Source organism: Mobula hypostoma, chromosome 2 (assembly GCF_963921235.1).
Source record: "Mobula hypostoma chromosome 2, sMobHyp1.1, whole genome shotgun sequence".
Lineage (NCBI taxonomy): Eukaryota > Metazoa > Chordata > Chondrichthyes > Myliobatiformes > Myliobatidae > Mobula > Mobula hypostoma.
The window spans coordinates 27,306,513-27,326,783 of NC_086098.1; the positions used below are offsets into that span (position 1 = coordinate 27,306,513).

Consider the following 20,271-nt stretch of genomic DNA (forward strand, 5'->3'; position numbering starts at 1 on the left):
ATTTCGAAGAGGCAATTGTGTTTATACAATGGTCGTTTGACATTTTGCTTCGGGAATAAACTATTTTGATATATCAATCTCAAATCCAAACACAAAAGTAAATTTTATCACATCAGCACGACAGAGGACAAAGAACAGGCTTATTTTTGCAATAGTCTTTGTCTTAATAAATATCAGTTTAAGGATATAAAGCAGGAAGCATATAGTATTTCTCAAATAATTGAAAAAAAACCAGCCAATCTGCATTTAATCAGAGTTAGATTTATTTTATACTCACATTTGTATTTCATTACAATGTTATTTTCTGTAGGCATCTGTATAACTAAACATGTTCACTGATACAATTTCTCAGAATTTGTGAAATTTGAGACCATTGTGGTTTGACTTTTAAAAAATAACTTCCAAACAATTGATTAATTGATTTGCAATAAGATTTCTGTCAATCTTGCAGCCTTGGAGCAAGACTAAAACATTAAAAAATTCAGCAACATTCACCTTTGTTCATGATCTTATGTGGTCTCTGTAAAGCAAATATATATATGTGTGTGTGTGTGTGTGTGTGTGTGTTGTTCAGTTCAAACTCATAAACATATTAAAGTTTTCTGGTTTATTTAAGTGCAGGGAGAGACAATTTGCAGCTTGCAAGATGTAATAATGTCAGCATTTCCTCAGTAATATTAAAAAGATCAGAACAACTGGAAGAGGAAGAATCAGCAACAGTTTGTTCTTGACACATACCAAGAGAAAACATTGCACTTAATTTCTTTGTCTCTTCACTTAATATTTAATATGAAATTCAGAGTTTTTGAAATAATTTACAAATGAATTGCCTGCTTCTGTGACTTTATTGTCAACGAAGATAATTTCAAAAAAGTTGCTAAATTTTGATTTGTTGTAAATTTGATGTTATAATACACCGTAGTTGTGAAATAGTGCTGCTTTATTGATTATATTGTCTCACACAAAAAATTATGGTTGAAGTATATGATGTGAATTTTCAAATCATTAAAGGCAGCTGACAAGATATAGAAAGATTATTTTATGCACAACCAGCATATACAAATATGGTCTGGTAACTAGGTGATAAACTCAGAATAAGAACTTTTATTTAAAAATCAGTGTTGAAATAAACCACTCATTACAGTCCTTCTTACATCATTGAATTAAATCCTGATAGTGTGCAGAATGTAGTGATTTTCATTTTACTGCCTAACATCAAACGTTCTATCAACTGTACACTTGATGCACAGAAAGATTTCAACTCAATCCAACCACAGTAGAAACGAACGGCAGATCCAGTTCATCCAGTGCTGCTCTTATGTAAGTGCAGTCTCTGATTAAAAATCATCCAGACTTGGATAAATAAGGTTGCTTTGAAATGTAAAATGCACAAGAAGTTGTCCACTACAGATCATTATTAATAGAGCACAACCTGGATGGAAGAAATTGGAAACTTAGCACATGTATCCCAAGAAAGGCATTGAAGCATGAATAGATTTTGGTTTCACCAGTCAAACACCCACATTCAATAAGTTCAAAACAGCCGAGAGTCATAGAACATTACAGCTCAGGAACAGGCCCTTCGGCCCTTCTACTCAGTACCAAACTATTATTTTGCCCAGTCCCATCAACCTGCACCTGGACCAAAGTCCTCCAATCCATGCACTTATCCAAACCTTTTCAATGATGAAATCAAACCCGCATCCACCACTTCCGCAGGCAGCTTGTTCCTAAATAATTTGTGTTTCTAAGTAGAATCTTCACAGCCTGTTGGGTATGACAATCATAAACTGGTTCTTCAGAAGCTTGTTTACAACTTGTAAGGAAAATGTACAGAAAAAAAATCTTTTTTCTTCATTTAATATTCATTTCCAAGATAAGTAATTAGAAGATTAGATTGGCTCGAAGATGCTACATGGTTAAATTTTACTGCATAAAGAGGAAGAGCTCTAATTACCTACTAACTCAGGAAACTATTTGCATTTTAAGCTGATGTTAATTAAATCAAATGTAGTTACAGTTCATGGATTACTTTATAACATATTTTCTACAGAAATTCTTTGGTTAATAATTAAACGCACCGAGCCAGAAGCTCGATGCAAATTTGAATTATTTGTTGCAACTGTTTTGAATATGGAATCACACGGTACATTTCACACAGTTAATAGAGTTTTAATTCAGAAAATAAAGATATTTAGGTTTTACTGCTACCATGCAATACAAAACATAATCTACTGCATTGCGGATTCTCATTGTCTATAAAATAGTTTGGCACTAGTGTGTGTTTGTGGCTGTTGTTTCAGTTTATGCATGCCAGAGGTAGGTTTTCTTTCATGGATTGCTTACTTTTACCTTCACATTCGCACATTTTCCTCCAGATGACTCAACTCGTCACCATCCTTACACATTAAATCTCATACATCGGTGTCCAATTTTAAAGGCATTAACTGATAATTGTAATCTCTATCTAAAAACTCTTTAGCTATTGTTTACTTAATTTAAACACACACTCATTATTTCAGTAATGCCACTGTAGAATCGTCAAACTGGGTCAGGACAAAGATCACAAAGGCTTTGTAAACATGTGAGGTTTAAATTTATAAGTGGATATCCTGTCGAACTGCGCACACGGAGAATATACTCACGAGGCATATTTTGGGGGATTAATGTTGGTGAAATTATCAGTGATTCCTGTCACTACTCTATGAAATATTCAGTAATTCCGTGGTTTCCATGCATGCATGTTCAAATACAAATATCAGGACATTGTCAAATCTGAACCTGCCTGATGCATTGTAATTAAAATGAGCGAAGATTCGCTGAGAAGGAATACAATAGCAATAAGTTAAAAGAAACCCCAAGAGGGGAAAATTATAGACACTGAGAATAAGGACCGAGAGAAGGGTAAATAGAAATACAGGAAACAGGAAAGAAACTGAAAAATTTGAGATGAAAACATGTACCAAAAAAGAGTGAGTCTTGAGAGCAAAAATACCATGAAAGAGATGACAATGTAACTCAAGAGTGAAATCAGTTAAGAAACAGGTCCTTTAACCTATCATATCTAATTTAACATTTATTTCATTTCTTACATCCATCTCACAAGACGAGGGAGTAAAAATCTTTATGTTGTGTCTCCATTGCACTGAACAAGCGATAAGAAAGGGAAATGTGGGAGGATATTGCCCAAACACTAAGATTGTACATATAATTGTTTTGTATACATGTATGTACAGTCAGATACAATGTACAGTCAGATATGCAATCAGATCAATATGTATTGATAAATCTGATGGCCTGGTGAAAGAACCTGTCCTGAAACATGTTGATACAGTGGTACTATTTGCCTGAAGGTAGCAGCTGAAACAGTTTGTGGTTGAGGTGACCAGAGCCCCTGATGATCCCTTTTTACCTTTTTACACACCTGTCTTTGCAACTGTCCTGAATAGAAGGAAGTTCACATCCACGGATGCACTGGGCTGTCTCTGCAGGGCCCTGCAATTGAGGGCAGTATAGTTCCCACACCAGGCGGTGACACACCCAGTCAGGAGGCTCCCGATGGTCTCCCTGCGGAATGTCCTGAGGATCTGGGGACCCATACCAAACTTCTTCAGCTGCCTGAGGTGAAAAAGGCAGTATTGTGCTTTTTTCACCACACTACTGGTATGTACTGTCCAGGTGAGATCCTTGGAAATTTGTATACCAAGGAAATTGAAGCTACTCACCCTCTCAACTACAGTCCTATTGGTGTCAATAGGGGCTAACCTGCCTCTGTTCCTCCTGCAATCCAGGGCTAACTCCTTTGTTTTTTCGACATTGAGTGAGAGGTTGTTTTCTTGGCACCACTGTGTCAGGGCATTGACTTCTCCTCTGTAGGCCTCTCTATTCTCCTCTCTTTGCTGGCAATCAAATAACTATCTTCATCAAACTCCTTTACCGGCACTGATCTGTATCCTACTATACCTTGGAGATTCAATTGTTTGCCCAGCTGCTTCCAAAACTGATACGAGAATACCCACTTCACCAACTACTCACGCAGTGTATTGCAGGGTGAAAATGTTCTTCCTCAGATTCCCTCTAAACCTTTTATTCCTTAAAATTATGACCTCAGGTCTTTGAAACCTCTGCCATGTTTCTTAGTATCTACTCTCTGCATGCCTTTCATAACTTTGTATCAGGTCCCCATCAACCTCCACAACTCCAAAGAAGACAGACCCAGCCTACCCAGTTTCTCTTCATAACAGACGCAATCCATCCCAGGCAAGTTCCTCTGAACCCTCTCCAGTGCAATCATGTTTTTCCATTACTGTGGTGATAAGTCTGCTGACAATACTACATTGATTGGCCTAATCTCAAATAATAACGAGGCAGCCTACAGAGAAGAAGTCATCACCCTGACACGGTGGTGTCAAGAAAACAACCTCTCCCTCAATGTTGCAAAAACAAAGGAGCTGGTTGTGGAATGGAGACAGGCTAACCTCTATTGACATAACAGATCTGGGGTTGAGAGGGTGAACAGCTTTAAGTTCCTTGGCATCCACATCACCAAGGACCTCACGTGATTTGTACATACCAGCTGTGTGGTGAAAAAGGCACAACAGTGCCTCTTTCACCTCAAACATTTGAAGGGGTTTGGTATGGGTCCCCAAATCCAGAGGTCTTTCTATAGGGGCACAATTGAGAGCATCCTGACTGGCTGCATCACTGCCTGGTATGGGAACGGTACTTCCCTCAATCGCAGGACTCTGCAGAGACAACCCAGCTCATCTGTGGATGTGAACTTCCCACTATTCAGGATATTTACAAAGACAGGTGTGTAAAAAGGGGCTAAAGGATCATTGGGGATCTGAGTCACCCCAACCACAAACTGTTCCAGCTGCTACCATCCGGGAAACGGTACCACAACATAAAAACCAGGACCAACAGGCTCCGGGACAGCTTCTCCCACCAGGCCATCAGACTGATTAATTCATGCTGATACAACTGTATTTCTATGTTTTATTAACCGTCCTGTTGTTCATAGTATTTATTACCAACTACTTTAAATTGCACATTGCACATTTAGACGGAGACATAACGTAAAGATTTTTACTCCTCATGTATGAGAAGTATGTAAGTAATAAAGTCAATTCAATTCAAAATATTGTGCACAATATTCCAGCTGTGACCTAATTATTGTTCTATAAAGTTGCATAAAAATTCCACTACTCTGATATTCTTTGCCCTGGACAATGAAGACAGGTATATGTATCAAGTTTCAATACCCTGTCTGTCTGTGCTGCCACCTTCAGGGCTCTTTTGACTTGTATACCAAAGGTCTCTTTGATCATAGATACCCCCTAGGGCTAATTCATGGTATACAAGTATATTCTACATTATTTAAACCTCCAATATGCGTCACCCCACACTTTTCAGGATTAACTTCCACCTGCTATTGCCCTGCCCAATTTACCAATTCACCAGTATCATTCTGTGGCCTATAACTACCCTCCTCACTATCAACAACAGCAGCAACTTTCCTTTTCAATATTTTTTTATTAATTTTCTACACAGGAGAATAGAGTTCAAGAAAAAAGAATTATAGGAAATACATTACACTGTATCGCACATACAAACTCCCTGAAATATTCATGAAATATAGTAAATTTATTATATAGAAAAAAAATCTAACCCACTACCAAGACCGAAGCTGATTAGTAAAGAAGATAAAAGGGGAAAAAAAGTATATTATTATCCATAGAAACATAGAAAATAGGTGCAGGAGTAGGCCATTCAGCCCTTCGAGCCTGCACCACCAATCAGTATGATCATGGCTGATCATCCAACCAGCCTTCCCTCCATACCCCCGATCCCTTTAGCCACAAGGGCCATATCTAACTTCCTCTTAAATATAGCCAATGAACTGGCCTCAACTATTTCCTGTGGCAGAGAATTCCACAGATTCACCACTCTCTGTGTGAAGAAGTTTTTCCTAATCTCGGTCCTAAAAGGCTTCCCCTTGATCCTCAAACTGTGACCCCTCGTTCTGGACTTCCCCAACATCGGGAACAATCTTCCTGCATCAGACTATCCAATCCCTTCAGGATTTTATACGTTTCAATAAGATCCCCCCCTCAGTCTTCTAAATTCCAACGAGTATAAGCCTAGTTGATCCAGTCTTTCAACATATGAAAGTTCTGCCATCCCAGGAATCAATCTGGTGAACCTTCTTTGTACTCCCTCTATGGCAAGGATGTCTTTCCTCAGATTAGGGGACCAAAACTGCACACAATACTCCAGGTGTGGTCTCACCAAGGCCTTGTACAACTGCAGTAGTACCTCCTTGCTCCTGTACTCGAATCCTCTTGCTATGAATGCCAGCATACCATTCGCCTTTTTCACCGCCTGCTGTACCTGCATGCCCATTTTCAATGACTGGTGTATAATGACACCCAGGTCTTGTTGCACCTCTCCTTTTCCTAATCGGCCACCATTCAGATAATAATCTGTTTTCCTGTTTTTGCCACCAAAGTGGATAACTTCACATTTATCCACATTAAATTGCATCTGCCATGAATTTGCCCACTCACCTAACCTATCCAAATCACCCTGCATCCTCTTAGCATCCTCCTCACGGCTAACACTGCCGCCCAGCTTCGTGTCATCCGCAAACTTAGAGATGCTGCATTTAATTCCCTCATCTAAGTCATTAATATATATTGTAAACAACTGGGGTCCCAGCACTGAGCCTTGCGGTACCCCACTAGTCACTGCCTGCCATTCTGAAAAGGTCCCGTTTATTCCCACTCTTTGCTTCCTGTTTGCCAACCAATTCTCTATCCACATCAATACCTTACCCCCAATACCGTGTGCTCTAAGTTTGCACACTAATCTCCTGTGTGGGACCTTGTCAAAAGCCTTTTGAAAATCCAAATATACCACATCCACTGGTTCTCCCCTATCCACTCTACTAGTTACATCCTCAAAAAATTCTATGAGATTCGTCAGACATGATTTTCCTTTCACAAATCCATGCTGACTTTGTCCGATCATTTCACCGCTTTCCAAATGTGCTGTTATCACATCTTTGATAACTGACTCCAGCAGTTTCCCCACCACCGATGTTAGGCTAACCGGTCTATAATCCCTGGTTTCTCTCTCCCTCCTTTTTTAAAAAGTGGGGTTACATTAGCCACCCTCCAATCCTCAGGAACTAGTCCAGAATCTAAAGAGTTTTGAAAAATTATCACTAATGCATCCACTATTTCTTGGGCTACTTCCTTAAGCACTCTAGGATGCAGACCATCTGGCCCTGGGGATTTATCTGCCTTTGATCCCTTCAATTTACCTAACACCACTTCCTTACTAACATGTATTTCCCTCAGTTCCTCCATCTCACTGGACCCTCTGTCCCCTACTATTTCCAGAAGATTATTTATGTCCTCCTTAGTGAAGACAGAACCAAAGTAGTTATTCTGTGCTTTAACGGCAAATCAAAGGTTTTGAAAATAGTTCAGAAAAGGTCCCCACAATGTTTGAAATTCTTGATTAGATTCAGAAATTGAACACCGAATCTTCTCTAAATTTAAACATGACATCACATCACGCAGCTATTGAACGTGAGTGGGTGGAACTGCATCTTTCCATTTACGCAAGAGCGCCTTCCTAGCCATAAGAGAAATAAAAGCCAAAATGTGCAAATCAGATTTCTCCAAAATAATATCCTTTCATCCAACAATACCAAATAAAGCGGTCAAAGGATTAGGCTTTAAATTTACTTGAATTGAAATTAATTTAATTGAATTTACTTAATTGAAATTGAAGTCTGTAAGTCTTGTTCCCAAAGATTTTTAATTTTATCTAAAGGAACACTTCTCATTCCTAGCAACATATTATAAATATTATATCCACTATAGATCCACTATAAAAAGGTTTCAAATTAAAAATTACATCTAGTAGACTCTTATCTGGACTTTTAGGAAATGTACATATTTGAGATCGTAAAAAGTTGGTAGCCCGGGAGATAAACGTGTGTACTTTATAAGAAAGGTATGCATTTATCACATGGTGGAGGGATGACGTATACCATTCACATGCTTTTACATGTAACCATTAATGAAGCGTTTAAATGAACAAGAATGTTTAATCAAACAATACAGTTACAATATTACTCAAACATTACTGATATATTAAATACATAACACTCCTCTCTGCTTAGTGATAAACTCCAACTCAACATAGAATCCAATTGGACTCAAATATGTAACACATTGCTCTCTAGCCATTCTAGAAAATACAACACTACGTAGACAACCACAGCATAGTAAATACTAAATTGCCCCATTCAAGCCTAAAAATTTAATTGCTGTGGAGGCTTTCTTATTGTTGTGGGACAACGTCTTCCCTGACAAGGGTAATCACTCTGCTTGTCCGGTGAGACTTGTGGCTGTGAAACAATCTCAGGTTCTGGGACCTCCTCCACAGTGGTTGTCAGAGTCGACTTTGCAGGAAGTGGTTCTGACTGCTCTGGACCACTTTTCTCAGCCGTGCTCCCTTTTCTTATCCTTGGTTCTCTCACGGTCCCTATCATAGAAAACACAGAACATAAAAAATAGGTGCAGGAGTAGGCCATTCGGCCCTTTGATCCTGTACTGCCATTCAGTATCATAGTCTTGCTCACAGTCACTGTCTCACTTGTCCTTTCATTCCCATTCTTTTCTTATGTTCCTTCCCTCTTTCACGCCTTTCTTTTTCTTCTTCCAGTTTCTTGTGAGTAATCTCTGAATTTGCTAACTTCTCGAGAATTCCGATCTCGTTAATTTTCTTCAATTTCCATAGCACTTACATCATCCTCCTCTTTCTTTTCCTTTTTCTTCTTTCTAGTTTGTGCATCTTGATCTTCGGAAAGTCCACTGGAGTATTCTCTTATGAATCCTTCTATTACTCCCTTTACGATCTGATCTCTCCTCCTGGTTTCCTCATCCACAGCATCATCTCATATCTCCATTGACTCCTTTCTTTTGGGTTTCCATTCATCCAGCAGGGCATCTACTTTGACAAGCAGCTTTTTGCCTCCCACTTGAAGTTGATGCAATAGTCTTAATGCAAGCAGAGTAAATTCTGGTTTTTATACTCACAAAAGCCAAATGTCAGTAACTTCCTTGAAACTCCTTCAACTCTCTTCCAGCTTAAAATGAAGCTACATTTCATGTAACTGTCTGATTAATATATATCAGAGGCTTTCTCAGATATGTTATCTGCAAAAAATGTCGTAGTCGAATCACTGTTTTTGTCACTTTCATACTTCCTCTGAACAGCATGGTCCTTCCTTGGTCCAACATGATTTCACCAATACCTGTTTGCCCTCTGTTGGGCGATGGTTTCTGGTGTACAGCATGGAGGCTGTTGTGACATCATCCAGTACCTTTCTTAATTTGGTTGACTCTCTTGCAGGGGATGTGGCATGCAACTGGTGGATGGATCTCCAATCAAATTGTAGTTGCCTCAACCTCTCATGTCTCCACAATGCTGGCTCTCCTGTTTTTATCACATACAAGACCAATATGGCTTGTGAGTTGTTGTATTTCACTGAATCAAATTTCATTCCCACAGGAGTTATCTTTTCTGCAGGATAAATTCTGAAATAGATACCTGCAGGCTTCAGTTCAATATCTTTGAAATGCTGTTTGAACTCATTTTAAGGAATGACTGAAACAGCTGAGCAAGAGTTTCAGTTCTAAAGGTTTCTACATTACTTTCACAATATCAGTAAAGCTCATTTCAACTGATTTGGTTGGAACAGTCAAACTCCAAAGAAAACTGTATGCTTTTAAATCCAATGCACACAGCAAAATTGACACACACTTCTCATTGGTTACTTCATTTGCTTTAAAATACTGCTCAGTCCGCTCCGTATACAATATCCAGTTATCTGTCGTGTAATTGAACATGCCTTTCTTTCCAATGTAACCAGCCATTTCTGCTCTTTTTTATGATTATTATCACCCAGTACTTACTGTTTATGAACCTGTGAATTCTTCCGCTATTTAATTAATCAATTGTCTTTCCTTTTGTGAAGAAAACATGCTGCACTGAAGAAAACAAAATATGCTGTTTTTTAAAAACTAGACAATTTCTCTCTGCACTTTTTTAACTGGAACGCCTTGCTGCACTTCAACCGGCAGGTAGTCATCTCGGGCTTGTTTTGCAAATACCTTGTCTTTGTTTTAAAAAAATACCTCGTCTTTTTTACTGCCTGTGAGGCGTGTATGTATCATGTGGTGGCATGATGACATATGACATTCACATCCTTTTACATATAACCTGTAATGAAGTAATTAAACAAACAAGAATGCTAAATTAAAAAATAGATTTGCAATGTTGCTCAAATATTTCTTAAATATTAAATACACAATACAATCTTCCATTGGAGATCTTGACAAAATAAAGTCTATGTAAACCACACAAGCTGCACTATCCTCATCTTTCAATGTTACCTTTCAGAAAACTCAATTATTTAGATAGAATTTCCCACCCACAGATCTGTGCTGATTATCTCTGATCAATACCTGCTTTTCCAGGCCGGCTGGTGGTGCAATGGCATCAGCGCCGGACTCTGGAGTGAAGGCTCCCGAGTTCGAATCCAAGTCGAGCCACCTCCCGAGCACGCTTTCCAATCATGCCAGGTTGAGCGTCCAGCTAGCCACTCGGCCTCATAAAAAACAAGGGTCGAATCAGGAACGTTCATATCGTGACCTGGTTGATCTGAAAGGAGACCAATCCTAACACCATGCGCCAGACAAGAATGGCTGACTGTCTGGTGTGACACGCAAAAAAAAACACTGCTTTTCTAAGTGTAAATTATTCTATTACTCCAAGTTTGTTTCCAATAGTTTTCTTACTACTAACTGGTTTACTAGCAGGAACGAAAGTTAACATTTTCATTATAAAAAACTGGGATCAGGAGTAAAAATTATTGTGCAAAAGTTCCATAGATATGGATAGAGTATATGTTTCACTGAAAATGCAAAGCTCATTATTAAGATCAAAGCTATCTACTTAGCTGCTTTTGGCTTGAATATGCTTATCTTTTAGAAGTGGTGTTTAATTTCAAATTGCTGAAAAGGGGTCATCATTGCATTAATGTTTTGCTTTTCAGTAGCTTAAGATATTAGTTACTCTAAATGATGTTTCTATTAAGGGAATGGAGTGTATTGCTTAACATTTCACATTCCATGAAAATACTCTCTCTGTGCTATTCTACTTGTTGTTATAATTAGATGACTGTATAAAATTAAATAAACATTTCCCGAGGGATTTTCCTGTCAGAATTAATTAAATGGTTTAAATAACAGAATTCGGAAATTTTCTGCAAACAATAACAGGAAGAATTTAATTGTGTGCATAACATCAATGGACTAACCTTGTCTTCTCTGCAAGAAGTCTGTCAGGTCGCCATGGCCTCATGACAGCTCTTGTAACCAGGTTTCAGTAACATCAAACTGCCAACCTGAAAAAGCATGACAGCTCTTGTAATGCTTTCTCAGGTTGACAGTTTGATGTTACTGAAACCTGGTATTGTCAATGCAGAAATTATCTTGCAGGTAACACCCTTTTGGTGGTAGGGGACAAGTGTAGTAGAGGTATTGGGGTGGGGATGCTAGTGACATTTCCATGAGTGAGAATGAGAATGCTTCTGGATGATGGCAATGTTTGGTTTCAATGTAATTTAGATATGTTCCAGAGGGCTTGGTGCCTGTATACTTCTTCCTGTATTGCTCAGAATAAACCAGTGGAAGGTAATCTAAAAGCTAAGACGAATCAGGATTGAAATGGAATTCCTTAAATAAAATTTCAACAGCTGAAAAAATATTTAGAATACAGAATGGAGAACAGGCTGTTCGGTCCATCAGGTCTGTGGCAATCATGATGCCAATCTAATTAATCCCATTTTCCTGCACGTGGTCCATATCTCTCTATTCCAGCTTCTTCATGACTGCTTAAAAGCCTCTTAAATGTTGCTATGGTAGCTGATTCTACTGCCTCTCCTGCCATTCAATTCCAGGCACCTATCAGCTGTTGTCTAAAACAATACCTGCCTCAGAGATCTCCTTTCAACTGTCCCTCTCTAAACTTAAACCTATAACCTCAAGTAACTGATATTTCAATTATCATCATTATTATGTGCAGTGTTGTATGACATGGATAGTCACGGTCTTCGTTCATGAGTGTTGTCAAATCTTTCTTCCCAGATGGTTTGCCATTGCTTTGTTCTGGGCAGTGTCCTTACGAGACGGGTGACCCCAGCCATTATCAATACTCTTCAGAGGTTGTCTGCTTGGTGTCAGTGGGCGCATAACCAGGACTTGTGACATGCACCAGCTGCTCACAGGAGCATCCACTACCTCCTCCCATGGCTTGACGTGACCTTGATCGGGTTGGGGGGCATGGGGCTAAGCAGGTACTACACCTTGCCCAGGGGTGACCTGCAGGCTAGTGGGGGGAAGTAGTGCCTCACACCTCTTTTGGTAAAGACATATCTCCACCCTGCCATATTATCTGTCTTTAATTGATTCTGTAATGAATTGTCATCACCCTGACACAGTGATGTCAAGAAAACAACCTCTCCCTCAATGTCGCAAAAACAAAGGAGCTGGTTGTGGACTACAGGAGGAATGGAGACTAGCTAGCCCCTATTGACGTCAATGGATCTGGGGTTGAGAGGGTGAACAGCTTTAAGTTCCTCGGCATAAATATCACAGAGGATCTCACTTGGATCTCAGTGCCTTTTTCACCTCAGATAGTTGAAGAAGTTTTGGTTGGGCCCCTAAATTCTAAGAAGTTTCTACGGGGGCACAATTGAGAGCATCCTGACTGGCTGTATCACTTCCTGGTATGGGAACTGTACGTCCCTCAATCACAGGACTCTGCAGAGAGTGGTGCGGACAGCCCAGCACATCTGTAGATGTGAACTTTCCACTATTCAGGACATCTACAAAGACAGGTGTGTAAAAAGGGCCCAAAGGATTATTGGGAACGTGCGTTACCCCAAACACAAACTGTTCCAGCTGCTACCATCCAGGAAACGGTACCGCAGCATAAAAGCCAGGACCAGCAGGCTCTGGGACAGCTTCTTCCACCAGGCCATCAGACTGTTTAATTCATGCTGATGCAACTGTATTTCTATGTTATATCGACTATCCTGTTGTACATAATATTTATTATAAATTACCATAAATTGCACATTGCACATTTAGACGGAGATGTAACATAAAGATTTTTACTCCTCATGTAAGATTTACTCCTCATGAAGGATGTAAGAAATAAAGTCAATTCAGTAATTGATTCTGTAATTAATTGCACTGTTATGCAACAAAGTGATCTCTGAAATTGTGGATTACCGATGATATTTGCTTGTGGAATAGGTGTTAGGAAGTGAGAGACTAACAACAGGAGATTGCAAGTTGCTGATGTTTGCTACAATTTTGTGCAGAATTCTGTCATAGTCCAGCATATTCGTTTTGTGTCTTGGTATAGCCAGTATGTTTTTGCTTTCTTGTGATCTTTAAAGTTTACATAATAGATGCGTTCTGCAAATGAAAACATTCAACTGTATGCAGTATGCAGAATATAAATTATCACATCTTTTCTGCAATTAGACCATAAGATCATAAGACATAGGAGCAGAAGTAAGCCATTCAGCCCATCGAGTCTGCTCCATCATTCAATCATGGGCTGATCCAATTCTTCCAGTTATCCCCACTGTCCTGCCTTCTCCCCATAACCTTTGATGCCCTGGCTAATCAAAAACCTATCTATCTCTGCTTTAAATACACCCAATGACTTGGCCTCCACAACTGCTCGTGGTAACAAATTCCACAGATTTACCACACTCTGACTAAGGTAATTTCTCCGCATCTCTGTTCTAAATGGACATCCTTCAATCCTGAAGTTGTGCCCTCTTGTCCTGGACTCCCCTACTATGGGAAATAACTTTGCCATATCTAATCTGTTCAGGCCTTTCAACATTCGGAATGTTTCTATGAGATCCCCCCTCATTCTCATGAACTCCAGGGAATACAGGCCAAGAGCTGTCAGATGTTCCCCATATGGTAACCCTTTCATTCCTGGAATCATTCTCGTGAATCTTCTCTGAACCCTCTCCAATGTCAGTATATCCTTTCTAAAATAAGGAGCCCAAAACTGCACACAACACTCCAAGTGTGGTCTCATGAGTGCCTTATAGAGCCTCAACATCACATCTCCGCTCTTATATTCTATACCTCTAGAAATGAATGCCAACATTGCAAATGCCTTCTTCACAACTCACTCAACCTGGAAGTTAACCTTTAGGGTATCTTGCACAAGGACTCCCAAGTCCCTTTGCATCTCTGCATTTTGAATTCTCTCCCCATCTAAACAATAGTCTGCCTGTTTATTTCCTCCACCAAAGTGCATGACCATACACTTTCCAACATTGTATTTCATTTGCCACTTCTTTGCCCATTCCCCTAAACTATCTAAGTCTCTCTGCAGGCTCTCTGATTCCTCAACACTACCCACTCCTCCACCTATCTTTGTATCATCGGCAAATTTAGCCACAAATCCATTTATACTGTAGTCCAAATCATTAACATACATCGTAAAAAGCAGCAGTCCCAACTCCGCCCCTGTGGAACTCCACTGCTAACTGGCAGCCAGCCAGAATAGGATCCCTTTATTCCCACTCTCTGTTTTCTGCCGACCAGCCAATGCTAGTAACTTCCCTGTAATTCCATGGGCTCTTATCTTGCTGAGCAGCCTCATGTGCGGCACCTTGTCAAAGGCCTTCTGAAAATCCAAGTACACCACGTCTACTGCATCTCCTTTGTCTACTCTGCTTGAAATTTCCTCAAAGAATTGCAGTAGGTTTGTCAGGTAGGATTTTCATTTCAGGAAACCATGCTGGTTTTGGCCTATCTTGCCATGTGCCTCCAGGTACTCTGTAATCTCATCCCTAACAATTGATTCTAACAGCTTCCCAACCATTGATGTCAGACTAACAGGTCTATAGTTTCCTTTCTGTAGCCTCCCAACCTTCTTAAATAGTGGAGTAACATTTCCAATTTTCCAGTCATCCGGTACAATGCCAGAATCTATCAATTCTTGAAAGTTCATTGTGAATGCCTCTGCAATCTCTCCAGCTACTTCCTTCAGAATCTGAAGGTGCATTCCATCAGGTCCAGGAGATTTATCCACCCTCAGGCCATTAAGCTTCCTGAGCACCTTCTCAGTCGTAATTTTCACTGTACAAACTTCACTTCCCTGACACTCTTGAATGTTCAGTATACTGCAGATGTCTTCCACTGTGAAGATCGATACAAAATACGCATTCAGTTCCTCTGCCATCTCTGCATCTCTCATTACAATACCTCCAGCGTCATTTTCTAGTGGTCCTATATCTACCCTCAAATCTCTTTTATCCTTTATATACTTGAAAAAGCTTTTAGTATCTTCTTTAATATTGGTCGCCAGCTTCCTTTCATAATTCATCTTTTCCTTCCTAATGACCTTCTTAGTTTCCTTCTGCAAGTTTTTGAAAGTTTCCCAATCCTCTATCTTCCCACTAGCTCTGGCTTCCTTGTACGCCCTCTCTTTTGCTTTTACTTTGGCTCTGACTTCACTTGTCAGCCACAGTAGTGTCCTTCTTCCATTTGAAAGTTTCTTCTTATTTGGAATATATCTGTCTTGCACTTCCCTCATTTTTCACAGAAACTCCAGCCATTGCTGCTCTGCTGTCCTTCCCGCAAATGCCCTTTCCAGTCAACTTCGGCCAATTCCCCTCTCATGCCATTGTAATTTCCTTTATTCCAATGAAATACCGACACATTGGATTTTATTTTTTCCTTCTCAAATTTCAGTGTGAACTCGATCATATTGTGATCACTGTTCCCTAAGGGTTCCTTAACTTTAAGCTTAAAGGGCTTTCCCAATCCACTTTCATGTTAAAATCCCCAACAGTTTTCATCACATTGCCTTTCTGACAAGCCTTTTCTATCTCCTGCTGTAATTTGTAATCTACATCCTGGCTGTTGTTTGGAGGCCTGTATACAACTGCCATTAGGGTCCTTTTACCCTTGCCTTAACTCAACCCATAGAGACTCTACAGTCTACACCTTCCAATCCTATGTCATCTCTTTCTAATGATTTAATATTATTTCTTATACACAGAGCCACACCACCCCTTCTGCCTACTAACCTATCTTTCTGATATCCTTGGACGTTCAGCTCCCAATGGCAGCCATCCTTTAGCCAAGTTTCAGAGATGGCCACAACGTCATACTTGCCAATCTGTAGCTGAATTTCAAGATCATCCATTTTATTCCTTATGCTGTGTGCATTCAAATATAACACTTTCAGTCCAGTATTTGTTGCTTTCTGTTTTAACTGCACCATGCCTCTATTGCCCTGTAACTCATGCCACTGGCTGTGATTAAGCCTCATCTCCTGCCTGTTCTTTCTATGATCTCTGTTGCATGCTATCTTTGATTTATTTCTGTTTTCCCTTTCCTCAACCCGATCACTCCAGTTCTCACCACCCTGCCAAATTAGTTTAAACCCTCCCTAACAGCTCTGTTAAATGTGCCTGCTCGGATATTGGACCCCTTTGGGTTCAGGTGTAACCCGTCTTTTTTGTACAGGTGGTACCTCCCATAGAAGAGGCCCCAATGATCCAGGAATCTGAAGTCCTGCCCCCTACACCCAGTCTCCCAGCCGCATTATATATATTTAATTATATTTATATTTAATAGGAGCACTTTAAGCTTCCTTTGGTAGAGATGTATCTTCACCCCACCACCCACTGATATTTCCACCTTAAGGAAAAGACTCGCGACTATATTCTGACTCTGCCTTTCATAATTCTGTTTACTTCTGTCAGGTTTGTCTCTCTGCATTCTACACTCCATAGAAACAATCCAAGTTTGTCCAACTTCAAAGTAAATTTTTTGGTTTAACAGCATCAGAGGAAATGACTTGGCAAAAATACGCAATTTACTGTGTTCCATTTAAACAATACTTCCTTAGCATGTGGTTAGTCATACTTACGTTGCATCTCCCTCCCCATACACCCATTTTGTTATATTTTCAGTGCGCGCAGCTTCCCTAAAGCCTGTTGGAATGGTTTGTTTGTAATTCTATTTCTCGTCACAGATGTAATTTCTAAAATGAAAGATATTTAGAGTTAGAAGTCAGATTATTCCCTTGATAATCTAACAATTCTCTCAACCATATCGTTATTTGAGTCAGGATGTTTAAAAGCTATGTTAACCCAAATGAAACATTATCTGCAAATCATAAACAAATTGCTTCCAAAGGACACAAAACTATTTAATGGAATGTGATTTTGAGTTCTGATGTCTTGGTTGCATTTACAAAAAAAATAGTAAACCAAGCGAATAGATAATGAAAACAGTTTGCTTTGTGTTACACCATTTTAGTAGAAATATTCAATCTGTCTGTTTTTAAAATATAGTTACCTCATCATTGACTCTTGCCTCCAGTTTAAAGCAACAAAACATGTAATAATCTCACAAGTTTCTACAGATGTAGTGTGGAGAGGATTCCAACTGGATGCATCACTGTCTGGTATGGAAGGGCCACTGCACAGGATTGGAAGACACTGTAAAAGTTGCAAACTTAGCCAGCACCATCATGGCACTAGTCTCCCCAGCACTGAGGTAATTTCTAAAGGCGCTGCCTCAAAGCTCCGTCATCTGTCATTGGGGACCCCCATCACCCAGGACATGCTCTCTTCTCTTTGCTACCATTAAGGAAGAGGTACAGGAGACTGAAGGCACACACTCAGCATTTTAGGAAGAACTTCTTCCCAACCACCATCAGATTTCTGAATGGACAATGAACCCATGAACGCTAACTCACTACTTTTTTTTGGTCTCTTTTTGCACTATGTATTTAATTATATAAATTTACCTCACTGTAGTTTATCATTTTTTATCAAGTGTTGCAATGTACTGTTGCTGCAAAACAACATTTCACAACATATGCCAGTGATATTAAATCTGATTAGAATCAGGCTATGAATTTTGTGCAATTTCACTTTGTTGCTTTATTATTTGCATTTAGTAGCACTAACACTTCCATCAGCAGCAATTACAAGGACTGTATGATCCCTGTTTCATTAAAGCATTGGTTCCAGTTGTTCATGTGCTTGTGTGCATGTGTGGGGGGGGGGGCGGTGTTATGTCATGATTGTGATGCAAACCCATTTCATCCAACAATCAAACACTGGAATAGCCACTAAGATTGGATTAGCAAAGGACTTATGAATCGATGAGCAAAATCAAGAAGGTAACACTAACAATACACCTTTGTGGTCACATCTTTATGCCCATACACTTTCAATAGCATCTCTCACACCATTTTTGAATTATGTTTTGCAGACTACACCACTCTCATCAATCGTATCCTCAACTCTCAGTTAGTGATTGCCATGCCATGTTCAGCCTTACAAGACACTGCTCCGTCGTGAGAAATACAGCTTAGCATACCCAGTTGTACCTTTAGAAAATCTTGTAAGATCTTTAGAGTGTTACAACAACAAATCAGAAACCCCTCCTTTTTTTTGCAGGCCTGGGTGTTACCACTGTTATAAAAACAACCAAGCAGAGCTCGAACTTCAGGCATATGGGATATCAGTATTAAGTATGTTGCTGCAGCTTGTTCTAAAGGAAGTAATACATTCCCCTGGGTGTTTGCATGGATTACTTCAAACTGATAAGACACTGTTTCTCTGTCAGCCATTGGTAAATAACCCCTGGAAGTACGATATCTTCCTCATTCCCTAAAGAGAACCTGCCTTAATTTGTTGCTGGTGAACGCAGCAGGCCAGGCAGCATCTATAGGAAGAGGTGCAGTCGACGTTTCAGGCCGAGACCCTTCGTCAGGACTAACTGAAGGAAGAGTGAGTAAGGGATTTGAAAGTTGGAGGGGGAGGGGGAGATCCAAAATGATAGGAGAAGACAGGAGGGGGAGGGATAGAGCCAAGAGCTGGACAGGTGATAGGCAAAAGGGATACGAGAGGATCATGGGACAGGAGATCCGGGAAGAAAGACAAGGAGGTTGGGGGGGGACCTAGAGGATGGGCAAGGGGTATATTCAGAGGGACAGAGGGAGAAAAAGGAGAGTGAGAGAAAGAATGTGTGTATAAAAATAAGTAACAGATGGGGTACGAGGGGGAGGTGGGGCATTAGCGGAAGTTAGAGAAGTCGATGTTCATGCCACCAGGTTGGAGGCTACCCAGGCGGAATATAAGGTGTTGTTCCTCCAACCTGAGTGTGGCTTCATCTTTACAGTAGAGGAGGCCGTGGATAGACATGTCAGAATGGGAATGGGATGTGGAATTAAAATGTGTGGCCACTGGGAGATCCTGCTTTCTCTGGCGGACAGAGCGTAGATGTTCAGCAAAGCGGTCTCCCAGTCTGCGTCGGGTCTTGCCAATATATAAAAGGCCACATCGGGAGCACCGGACGCAGTATATCACCCCAGTCGACTCACAGGTGAAGTGTTGCCTCACCTGGAAGGACTGTTTGGGGCCCTGAATGGTGGTAAGGGAGGAAGTGTAAGGGCATGTGTAGCACTTGTTCCGCTTACACGGATAAGTGCCAGGAGGGAGATCAGTGGGGAGGGATGGGGGGGACGAATGGACGAGGGAGTTGCGTAGGGAGTGATCCCTACGGAATGCAGAGGGGGGGGGAGGGAAAGATGTGCTTAGTGGTGGGTTCCCGTTGGAGGTGGCGGAAGTTACGGAGAATAATATGTTGGACCCGGAGGCTGGTGGGGTGGTAGGTGAGGACCAGGGGAACCCTATTCCTGGTGGGGTGAACTTATGTTACGTACCCCGTAACTGGGTTGCCAAACCAGCAGAAATGGATCACTCAATTGGAGTCTGGATTACTAGAACTAAGAAAGTTTTATTAAAGAAACAAGCAACACAGTACTCTAATCAAAAGGATAATAAATGCAACAGTTCAGCAATGATAAACACACATGTACACAGAATTAAGATAACAGGATCAATCAAGCTCTATCGTTGTCTAGTGGTAAATGACCAGTTTCAAGGTGACGCATAGTTCAGTTCAATTTAGTTCAGTTCAGTTCGCAGACAGTGGGGGGAAGGAGAGAGAGAGCAAAACGAATGAATATTCAAACGGCTTCCACACACAGACCTTCGCAGTCAGCTTTCGTGCGAGCCCTTTGTGATGTCATCTGAGGTCACCGACCGTGACCCCTCCA

General features: G+C 40.4%; 1 protein-coding gene across 1 annotated transcript in view; it reads right to left on the reverse strand.

Annotated features, from left to right (window-relative positions):
- Window positions 1-1,226: 1,226 nt before the first annotated feature.
- Window positions 1,227-20,271, reverse strand: part of tmem244 (transmembrane protein 244) — a 99,144-nt gene continuing 80,099 nt past the window's right edge. Inside the window, exon 6 of the mRNA XM_063070689.1 lies at window positions 1,227-1,432. Within this exon, the coding sequence (XP_062926759.1) occupies window positions 1,338-1,432 (95 nt within the window). The 3' untranslated portion in view covers window positions 1,227-1,337. The remainder of the gene's footprint in view (window positions 1,433-20,271) is intronic.